The sequence below is a fragment of the Coenobita brevimanus genome, chromosome 33 (genome assembly GCF_032717465.1).
Source record: "Coenobita brevimanus isolate Jiangsu-jjx chromosome 33, ASM3271746v2, whole genome shotgun sequence".
Classification (NCBI taxonomy): Eukaryota; Metazoa; Arthropoda; class Malacostraca; order Decapoda; family Coenobitidae; genus Coenobita; species Coenobita brevimanus.
In genome coordinates, this window is record NC_136986.1 from 1,788,872 (window position 1) to 1,800,962 (window position 12,091).

At 41.7% G+C, this 12,091-nt stretch overlaps 1 protein-coding gene across 1 annotated transcript in view; it reads right to left on the bottom strand.

Moving 5' to 3' along the window:
• Nucleotides 1-12,091, bottom strand: part of LOC145395711 (fibrocystin-L-like) — a 304,791-nt gene that overhangs the window by 26,761 nt on the left and 265,939 nt on the right. Inside the window, exons 80-81 of the mRNA XM_080269252.1 lie at nucleotides 11,810-11,980; nucleotides 4,201-4,449 (exon numbers count right to left, since the gene is read on the bottom strand). Coding sequence (XP_080125378.1) covers nucleotides 4,201-4,449; nucleotides 11,810-11,980 — 420 coding nt within the window. The remainder of the gene's footprint in view (nucleotides 1-4,200; nucleotides 4,450-11,809; nucleotides 11,981-12,091) is intronic.

Sequence of the window (12,091 nt, forward strand, 5' to 3'; positions counted from 1 at the left end):
ACAAACTCATATATAATCATATCAGGTCAGTAACTAACCTCACTCCTATATCTCCTAAGCTTTCAACATTTCAGCAGTCATCCCAGATACACCGGCTACCTTCGCTACCTGCATCCTGCCTATTGCCCCACTCACAGTAGTGGCGTCAAAGGCCAAGGGCCAAATACTGGATCTGCTGGCTCCAAACCTTCCGTCCCAGTCAAACTCCTCATTCAACAATTGGCTGTAATGCTCTCTTCATACATCTTTAACATTCCCACTGTTCACCACAACCCTTCCTTCATCATACTGCACACACTGCTCACCTATGATATCCCTTTTCTCTCTCTTCATATGATTTGCCACCTAAAGTATCATATTCTTCCCTTTCATATGATTTAGGTTATCACGTAAAAGTCTCTGTGACTCAGACTTCGTCCTGTAAACCTCTTTTTCTATCTCTATGCTTGGCGACCAAGTATTCCTCTTTGTTACCACCCTTCTTCCATTCCCAGAATAGCCTTCTTTTCTCCTTAACTGCAGCTTCTACACCCTCATCCAACCACCAAGCCACTTTATGTCTAAATGGGCCTCTTGTCCATCCACATACTGAATCAGTAACTTTCAAGAGGTTAGTCTTGAGGGCTCTGAACTGTTCATCACCACTTCTGTCCATGTCTCCCTGTTCAGCCACTACTCTCTTCACTTTGCCATCAATGGCATCCCTTACAACTGTACTTGGTTTTTCAACTTTCATATTTCCTCCTAGGTGCATAGGTCCTCTTTTTCAACACCAACTCCTTAAACACAATGTCACAATTCAACTTGTGTTGCTGCACACACTCCTCATTCCCTATAACTTTAACATCTCTCACTAACCTCCTATCAGCCTTCCTGACCAGGAAATAGTCTATCTGACTGCTATTTCCTCCAGACTTGTACATAATCAACCTACTCTCTCTTTTCCTAAAATGTGTGTTGCACACAATCATGTTCATTGTCCCTCAAAACTAAGTATCCATTCTCCTTCCTCATTTCTTGTACCATATGCACATCCCCCATGAACTCCTCCATATCCTTGAGCTGCCTCACCCACATGACCATTTAAATCCCCCCCTGATACTACAATTTCATCATCCCCCATACCACTTACTACAAGTACTGTATTAAGTCACCCCAAAATCTATCCTTCTCTACCTCATCTAAGCCTGCCTGTGGAGCATATTCTGATACAATTACAAACACCACCCCATCAAACAAAATTTTCACTACTATTATGCTATCACTTGCTCTCATAACATTCATGACACATTCCAACTATTTCTCCCTAACCAACACACCCACACTCCCATATCCATCTATCCTACCCTGCCAAACAACTTATAACAACAATCCCTCCCAGCAATCTTTCCACCTGATCCACTCCTATACCAGACTTCTTACACATACCCTACATCCACCCACCTCCTACTCATTACCTCAACCACTTCCCTCGCTCTACCCCTCAAACTTCCCACATTCCACAAAGCCACTCTGATCTCCCTGGGTGATTTAATGTCCTCAGGCTTGCTTTGAATTATATTCTTTTTAGTAAAATAAGAAGGGGAGAGACATGCTACAGACCCCATCCACTGCACAGTCCCAGGTCCAGGCAATGGATGTGGGACCCCTAGACCAACAGCCTTGACCAGTGGCTGTGGTAGAGGCCTTGGAGCACCCTGCCAGGACAGTTACAAGGACACCCTTCAAGCATGTTTTGGCACTGTAACTGCCCTGCCATTATACATCCATTGATAAGGCAGCCTACTGGGGTGCTACTCCCAGGTTCAGGCCCCGCTCTACCGGATGGAAGCAGCAGCCTGGGAACCGCAATGCCCTGTACCCTCTAGCACAGGTTTGAGCCCCATCTCACCACAGCCCCACGATCTATGATGGTGGAGCCCTCATCACGCCTCCCCTCAAAAGGTCCACCACAGGGTAGCAGGGGAAAATTTTCTGGCCGCATGCCTTTGCTGGAGTCAACCCCTGCGACGAAGTGGGGTATGTTGTGTGATATGTAAAGTGCACCTGTAGTGTATAAGATAGAGGAAGTGTTTGGGGGAGTATGTTGGTCTACTCTCCATGTTAGTGTCACACTGAAAAGGTCAGCAAAGGGGGATGGTTTGATAGCTTGTGAAACAAGAGCTCCAGCTCTCCCTATCACCAGCATTCCCATTCCCTTTCAGAGTACCACCCTGACTGGCTGGTGCTTTTGCATAATTTTTGTCAAATTCATTTTGACTTTCACTTCATCTGCATCTGACTTTAGGTATTATAATGGTAAATTGTTGCATATTGCTCTGCTGTTTAGAAATCACATGAGCTTGAAGAAATTAAACAAATTACACAATATGGCATATGAACTGGCACAAGGTTTATCAACAAGTGAAAAATCAGGAATTCTTGATTTACCTTGACTTCACCTTACTGTTTTGTGCTCACTCACACATTTCCCCTTCCCCCTCCAAAGCCAATATGAAGTCAAGTATTATTTGAGAGCAGGAGGAAGAATTTAAGATGGACTGGTAACTGAACGAAGTATGAATGGAGGGTAGTACAGTACACTCACCATATATATGTACTTGTTACAATGGCCACTGTAAACCACAATTAAAAAAAATATATACACCATTTATTACACTCTGCTGTTAAGTACTGATATCTACAATTCATAAGAAAACGTAAAATTTATTGGCATGGCATCAATACCTCTTTTTTCACTGAGTAAATCAGTTCACTGACAACATTTCAAAAGTTTTGTTTACCTCCTGACTGCTCACCTTAGCCTGTGTGCCTTACACAACCAGCATTTGTGCGTGTTTGCTTATACAGTATTCTCATTCAGTGAACTGTGAAACCATGCATGAAACAGATTAATCTTCCTCATCATTTCAAGATGTCTAAGTGTCCAGCAAATATGCCTTTAATTTCAGTGACCAAGAAAGCTCATCATACCTTGTAGGGGAAAAAAAATAATCACACTAAAAACCTGAGATACAAATGGAATGCCAATAAATTTTATCACTGGGATTTTCCACAGAAGGAGCTACAGACACAAAGAATATTTGAATGGCTGTACCCGTGTGCATATCTGTGTAAACATTAAGTGGTCACTACACTGACCTCTACTGTGCTGGAAAAAAAAAAAAAAAAAAAACTATGCTGGCTGATTTTAGATTTTTTTTTTTTCTGGCTAAATGGACTTGATATATCAATATAAGATTCCTGGCACTAATAAAATTAACCACCAAAGCCAGAGAGTTGGTTGAAACGAGTCAGGCTGGTGCCACTCGACCTCTGAAATCTTCAAGGTTAATTGAGAAAGCAGAGCAGCTATGAGTTTGTAAACCAGTTTTGGATTTAATTTTTTCTGGCTAAATGCACTTAATACATTAATACAGATCCCTGGCATTAATAAGAGTAATCACCAAAGGCAGAAAGTTCGTTGAATCAAGTCAGGCTGGTGCCACTCGACCTCTGAAATCTTTATGTTTACTGAGAGAGCAGAGTGGTTGTGAGCCTGCGGAGACTGTCACTTGCCTCCTGCACTCCTAAATCAGTATTGTAAACATAGCAGAGAAATGTCTGAAGTTAGCAAGATACGTTATTACCTTCCAGTTTACTTTGGTTGCTTGCAATGACTTCTCAATGTTGCAGGACATAGATCTACGTCACTGGCATTTTACACAGGGACGTAGATTTAAGTCACTAGCGTGGTACGGGGTAGCATCATAGCATATTCCATTTTCATTTATTTATTTATCTATTGAGCTGTTGTCCCACTGCCATTTTCTACTATTTAAAAGTAAAGACCTATAATAATCTTGTATTTGCACACTTCCATCTCTATTTCATGCTGTATAAAATGCCTACTGTAGCCCTAGGTTCATCTGAAACATAAACTCTGTAGACTGAACGCTGAAGTTGCCCCTCTAGTAGTCAAGGGGATAGACAGGGATGTGTATATAACTGAGAAGCAAAGCCGTCCAGCCATACCGATGCCAAAACTCACACGCATGCATGCGCCCACACACGCATGCATGCACGCACACACACACACACACACACACACACACACACACACACACACACACACACACAAGGTAAGTGGAGGAAAGTCTGAAAAGAAACTAACTAGAAGAAATAAGAAGGAAAGGATATCATTCCCATGCTGTCACTTACATCAGTATCCTCAACTGAGATGCTGGGGTATGGGTCAAAAAGTGTGTAGGTGAACACCCTGTGTGCCACACTCTGCCTCAGAGTGGAGCCTGAAGGGCGATCATAGGTGACGGCTTGGCGACTCTTGTTCAGGGCGGCCTCCTCCTCTTTTTGCTTCTTAACACTATATAGCTCCCCACCTGTCACTGACCCCTCCTCTTCAGTAGCCTTTTCTCCGGGTTCCTCTGGGGCCGGAGTAAATTCCTCAATCTGTTAGAGGATGTGATGATAGTTTTAGAATTACTACTAACACTCGTACTACAACTACCTTTTCTAATTAAGAGTCATATAATTATATTTCACTACTGTTGTTGCTGCTGCTGCAACCTTTTTTGCTAACTTTACTTTCATTTTTGGGGGGATGTGAGACAAATGACTGGCAATTAACCTTCTCCATATGATAATTTTTATCTGTTTCATTCTTAACAGCGCAGATGATTTATTCGATGTGCGCCAGTTTTTTATGAAGAGGTTAGAAACAATGCCCATTAACTCCTTCAAGATGCGACCTGTATTTAAATTATATTCTTAACAATGTATATTAACTCTTTCAAGATGTTATTTAAATTAAATTCTTGCAGTAACCAAGCAATTCTATTTACCTTAGAGGGTTATCTTGCAATGAATTGGGCACATGGTTTTCATTACTACAACTACTATTAGTAATAATAATAATGCTGTACCTATCTGTATCCTATATAACAGTAAATTATCACTTTCTGTTATTATTACTGCTGCTGTTATAATACCTACTCTCTGCATTACTCAACTCTTTATGTAACTGTCCTCATTATTCTTGTTTTTGTTTCCAACAATAATAACATGATAATACTACTACTATTACTAATAATAATAATAATAATAATAACAATCATCATAATCATAATGACAATAATAATGTAATAATAATAATAATCATCATCATCATAATCATAATGACAATAATAATAATGTGATGATAATAATAATAATAATTATGTGGTAGGTGGGGGCGCTCACCATCCACTCACTCGATGTAGTGCTGCTCTTGGGTGTCTGTCCTTTCCTCTCCATCCTTCTTTCCTTCCATTCTCTTCTGTCGTTCTTTCCTTCATTCTTTCCTTGTCCTTCTGCCTACGGGTGACTTTACACTCCCTCTTCTGCCTTTTTTTCCTTCATTCTTTCCACTTCCTTCAGCCTGTGGGTGACTCTACACTGAGTGACAAGCCAAATGATTTCCTGTGCACCAGGAAACCATTTACTATGCTGGGTGGTAACCATATAACCAAATTTTTGCACCTGGTGGTTTAGTGGGTAATTATTGCGCTCCAATCGGATTGAGCCAGTGAAGGTTTATATCCAAGGGATGGTTGGGGTTGATTGCTCATGTAATGCCACTCAGGGATGAGTGAGGCTGGCCACTCTCATCTTAAATGTCGGGACCAACTGCATGGTCATATCATAAAAAAAGTTATTGTTCTCGTTATCACTGTTCACGGTCTGAGGGCACGCACTTGAATGGTTTAGCGGGCAGGAGACTCAGTTGGGCGGCCAATCAGCTCTCGGCTGGCGCTGACGTCACACGACCAATCACGGAGTGAAGCTTTTGTTGGCTGGGTGGAGCACTGGAGCCTGGCCTTTTTTAAATTTTCAAACATTTGCGATGCACGATAGCAGGCATTTAGTGCACGATAAAGGTATTTGGGTAGTTGTTTATATAGGCGTGATAGCGAGATACACTATAGCGGAGCCCGTGATAGCCGAGAGTTGAGTGTAATAATAATATGGCACCTTGTGGTTTAGTGGGTAATTATGACACGCCTATCAGACTGAGCCGGTGAAGGTTTGTATCCAAGGAGTGGTTGGGGTTTATTGCTCACGTAATGCCACTCAGGGATGAGTGAGGCTGGTCACTCTCACCTTAAATGCCAGGACCAACTTGCCTAGCCCCAGGCTCCTACACTCCTCATGGGGCAACATAGGATTGGATGATGGATGGATGGATGGATAATAATAAAAATTTAAAAAAAATGAATAAATAATAATAATAATAAACAATAATAAATTACATATCCATTATTATAATAATAATATTATTATTATCATCATCATCATATTGATTAGTGGTAGGTGGGGGTGCTCACCATCCACTCACTCAATGTAGTGCTGCTTTGGGTGTCTGCCCTTTCCTCTCTTCCTTCCTTCCTCTTCTGTCTTTCTTTCCTTCATTTTTTTTCCTCTTCCTTCTGTCTATGGGTGACTCTACACTGAGTTACAAGCCATACAGAGTCCTGTACACTAGGAAACCATTTACTATGCTGGGTGGTAACCATATTGCCAAATTATGGAACCTGGTGGTTCAGTGGGTAATTAAGGCACTCCAATCAGACTAAGCCTGTGTAGGTTTGTATCCATGGGGTGGTTGGGGTTTATTGCTCACATAATGCCACCCACAGATGAGTGAAGCCAGTCACTCTCATCTGGAATGTCAGGACCAACCCGCCTAGTCCCAGGCTCCTACACTTCTCATGGGGCTACATAGGATTGGATGATGGATGGATGGATGGATGAATATTTTATTATTATTATTATTATTATTATTATTATTATTATTATTATTATTATTGTATTATTATTATTAATTATTATTATTATTATTATTATCAATTAATTCTTTCTTTCCTTTATTCTTTCCTCTTCCTTCTGCCTGTGGGTGACTCTACACTGAGTGACAAGCCAAACAGTTTCCTGTACAGCAGAAAACCAGTTACTATGCTGGGAGGTAACCATATAACCAAACTTTGGTGCCTGGTGGTTTAGTGGGTAATTATGGTGCTCCAATCAGACTAAGCCGGTGCAGGTTTATATCCAAGGGATGGCTGGGGTTTATTGCTCACATAATGCCACTCAGGGATGAGTGAGGCTGGTCACTCTCATCTTAAATGTCAGGACCAACTTGCCTAGCCCCGGACTCCTACATTCCTCATGGGGCAACGTAGGATTGGATGATGAATGAATGAATGAATGAATGAAAATTATTATTATTATTCATTAATTCATTCCATCATCTAATACAGCATTGCCCAATGAGGAGCATAAGAGCCCAGGGTTGGGCAAGTTGGTCCTGACACTGAAGATGAGAGTGACCAGCCTCACTCATGCTCACATAATGCCACTCAGGGATTAGTGAGGCTGGTCATTCTCATCATCAGTGTCAGGACCAACTTGCCTAGTCCCGGGCTCCTACACTCCTCATGGAGCAACACTGGATTAATGGGTAAATAATTAAGGTGCTCCAGTCGGATTGAGCCAATGGAGGTTTATATCCAATGGGTGGTAGGGGTTTATTGCTCATGTAATGCTACTCAGGGATGAGTGAGACTGGTTGCTCTCATTGTAATTGTTAGGACCAACTTGCCTAGCCCTGGGCTCCTACACTCCTTGTGGGGCAACACAGGAGTAGATGATGATGATGATGATGATGATAATAATCCATCCATCCATCCATCATCCAATCCTATGTTGCCCCATGAGGAGCAGAGGAGCCCGGAGTTAGGCAAGTTAGTCCTGACATCTAACCCTTTGAGATTCCGACAATGCAATTTCGCATTATCATACAGTAAATAGGTTTTGACCATGACTAATATCGGTATTTCCTGCATGAATATTTGCCTGCGTGACAGCGAGAGTGCGATGTTGATGCGCCAACTAGAAGTATAACTTTCCATCAGCGAATCTCAGGGATAAATAGCGTAAAATGCCATAACCTAAATATCAGTGGAAAGAGAATTTGGTGTAATCAGAATTCATGTGAATCTAAAACCAATTTTTTTTACAAATATTTTTTTACGCCAAGGTATGTGATTTTTCCTTATCGGCTAATTTCGACTCGTCCTATTGGCCTTTTATATATCGCTTTAATTCATTTCAATTACACTAACATAAAGAACATCTATTCAGCTTTACAATGATACTCAACTTATTACTTTATCACGAATAGTAAACGTGTAGGAAGCGTTTACATAAAGATACTTCACAGTGAGCACATGCGGTGTGAAACTCAAAAAATTTTTTATTAATTTACTTTTGCTCTTCTCTGTGAAAAGTAACTTAAATAGCCATAACCTATATATCAGTAGAAAGGGAACTTACTGTAGACTGAAATGGTGCTATCAAATTTCACATAACTCTTATACTTTTTTTTTCACAAAAATTTTTCTACAGAAGGGTGTCCGAATTTTCCTTTTATGCTAACTTCTACATGTCCTACTGGCCTTTTAGCTATCGTATTTACCTTTTTCAACCATAGTACGATAAAGAGCAACTAATCCGCTTTAAAACAGTACCACATTCATTAGTGTACCATAAAAAGTAAGTGTACAGTGGCTGATTAAGTACAAATATCGCAGCACGACGGCGCGCTCTACGTGCTCCCGGCTGAATCTGGCACAGGCACAATCGGCAGAGGGCCGAAAATCTCAAAGGGTTAAGATGAGAGTGAACAGCTTCACTCATCCCTGAGTGGCATTATGTGAGCAATTAACCCCAACCATCCCTTGGATATAAACCTACATAGGCTCAATCCTACCGGAGTGCCTTAAATACCCACTAAATCACCAGGCACCATAATTTGGGTATATGGTTACCATCCAGTGTAGTAAATATTCCTGGTGTACAGGAAACCACTTGGCTTGTCACTTAGTGTAGAGTCACCCATGGGCAGAAGAAAGGGAAAAGAATGAAGGAAAGAAAGAGGATGGAGTGTAAAGTCACCTGTAGGTAGAAGGAAATGGAAAGAATGAAGGAAATAATGACAGAAGAGGAAGGATGGACGAGAGAAAAGGACAGACATCCAAAGCAACACTACATCAAGTGAGTGGACAGTGAGCACTCCTACCTACCACCAATAATAATAATAATAATAATAATAATAAATAATAATAATAATAATAATAATATTAATAATGGATACGTGAAGGTTGATGAAGTAGTTGGAAAGTGGGGTGTGCCTGCACAGATGGATGAGAATGGCAATGCTTTAGTGGACATTTGTCCTGGTAGGGGGTTGGTGATAGCCAATACCCTCTTCAGGCACAAAATGATCCACAGATATACGTGGTGAGTGATAAGGGTGGGTGGCGAACTGAATGAATGGAAGGCAATGATTGATAATGTGTGTGTAGATGATGGAATGAGATGTGTAATGGATGCAAGAGCATACAGAGGCTGGGGGAGTGGACTTTCTGACCACCACTTGGTGGTGGTGAGAATCAAGGTTGAAATGAAATGGAGAAATAGAAGAAGGGAAGGACAGGAGGAAGTAGTTCATACAAGGAGGGTGGAAAGGTTACAAGAGGATGGAGAAAAGGCAGAATGTAAGAGAGAAGTGGAGGAGCGTTTTAGTAAATATGGATTGGAGCAGATGAGGGGTGTGGAAGGTGTGTGCAAAATATTCACAGAAGAAAACTGTGCAGCATGTGAGGTGGTGTGTAGGATGAAAAGAAGACAAGAGGGGGTGCAGGGAATGGCATGGTGGAATGAAGAGGTGAGACAGGCACTGGCACAAAAGAAGAAAGCAATACTGAGCGGATGAGAAACAGGGGGATGGAAGAAGTTAAGACATGGAAGTGAGAGTTATATGTAGAGAGGAAGAGAGTAGTGAAAAGATTAGTAAGAAAGAGTGAGAAGAGAATGGATGAGGAATTTGGAAGGAATTTTAGTGTAAAGAGGAGGGAATGTAAGAAGATGTTCTGGAATGAGGTAGAGAGTTAGGCAGGGTGTCAAAGAAGTTAGTCAGGAAGTAAAAGATAAAAATGGTAGATTACTAGTGGAGATGGGAGAAAAAGTGAGCAGATGGAGAGAACACTTTAAGGAAATGTTGAACACAGAGAATGAAAGTAATGCGAGTATAAGTGGCTAGGGAATGGCTGGGAGATGGAGGGATGTAAGAAGAGCAAAAGAAATCAGTAGGATGGAAGATGTTGAAGCAATGAAGAAAGTCAAAATTGGGAAAGCCCCAGGAATTAATGGAGTGTGTGGTGAAACGCTGAAACATGGGGGAAAGACATTAGTAGAATGGATGTGGAAGATGTGCAGATTGGCCTGGGAGGAAGGTAGAGTCCCAGAGGATTGGAAATCAGGTATAATTATTCCCCTGTATAAAGGAAAAGGGAAAAAGTAGTGTGTGGTAATCACAGGGGCATTTGTCTTCTTAGTGTAATACGAAAAGTATATGGTAAGATACTTACTGACAGAGTTACGGAAATAACTGAGGAATTGGTTGGAGAAGAACAGGGAGGTTTTAGGACGGGAAGAGGTTGTGTAGATCAGATACTCATTCTTTGATCTTTAGTGGAAACGTTTCTACAGAAGGGAAAGAAGTTCTATGCGGCCTTCATGGATTTGGAGAAAGCATATGACAGAATGGATAGACAAGGATTGTGGAAAGTATTAAGGATATATGGAGTGGATGGGAAGTTGCTGAATGCCGTGAAGAGTATGTATGAGGGTGCTAAGGTTACAGTGCGTGTGGATAGTGAACTGAGTGAATTTTTCAATTTGAAGGTTGGATTGAAACAGGGATGTGTCAGGTCTCCATAGCTGTTCAATATGTATATGGATAGGGTTATAAAAGAGGTAGGGCAGTGGATATTGGAGCAGCCCTAATGAGAGAGGGCAGTGTTTGGAAACTACCTGTACTGTTGTTTGCAGATGATACTGCGTTGTTAAGTGAAGACGAAGGGGAGCTGCAAGGCTTGGTGGATGAGTTTGGAAGTGTGTGTGAGAAACGGTATCTAAAGGTGAATGTAGGGAAGAGTACACTTATGGTCCTCAAAAGAAGCGAAGTCAGTGAATGTACAGTGAGGCTGGATGAGGAGAAAATAGAAAATGTTAGTGCATTTAAGTGCTTGGGTAGTGTGATGAATAGGGATGGAAGTTTAGAGGGTGAAGTGCTTGAAAGAGTTCAACAAGGAAGAAAGGTTGCTGGTTCCTTGAAAGCAGTGATAAGAACAGGGAAGAGAGCATGGAAGTGAAAAAGTTACTACATGACAGTATTGTGATACCAACTCTAACTTATGGAAGTGAAGCTCGGACCTTGTTGGAGGGACACAAGTCAAAAGTGAGAGCAGTGAAAATGAATTATTTGAGAGGAGCATGTGGAGTAACATGGAGTGACAGACTGACAAATGAGGAAGTGAAGGAACATTGTGGTGTGGATGTGGATGTGATAGGAAGCATTAGAAGAAACATATTGAGGAGGTTCGGCCATGCGGAGAGGATGGAGACTGAGAGACTGATGAGGAGAGTGTATGTGAGTGAGGTGGTGAGGGGGAGAGGGAGGGGTGGGCCAAGGATGAGATGGAGGGATGGAGTGGAGAGGTATATGAGAGAGGAGGGTGTGAGGTGGGAACAGGTCAATGAAATGGTAGGGGACAGGGCGACATGGAGGTGATTTGTTTGTGGCCACCTCTTACGGGATTAAGGCATCTGGCAATAGACAGACAGATAGATGTAATTTATCTGGCAGGTAAAACAATGTACAGTAATGGAGTGTAAAGAAAATAAAAAATAATAAAACAGATGCCCTTACAGCAACAGCAGTGAGGGTAAGATTAGAGGTGACTCCCTCTGCTGAACCAGTCTGGAAAAAGGTGACCAGTCTGGCCTGGCTGGCATTAAGGTCTTCCCGGCTCAGCAAACTCCCTCCTGTGGACGCATCAGTGCCATTCAGGGTTGAGGTGGGTGGGCTGGCTACCTCAAACTGGGGGGGATGGAGTTACTACAGTCTTCTCACTTTAACATGGTTAAAATCTGCCAACTTTCCACTTTAACATTGTCAAAATCTGCCACCTTTCCACTTTAATATTGTCAA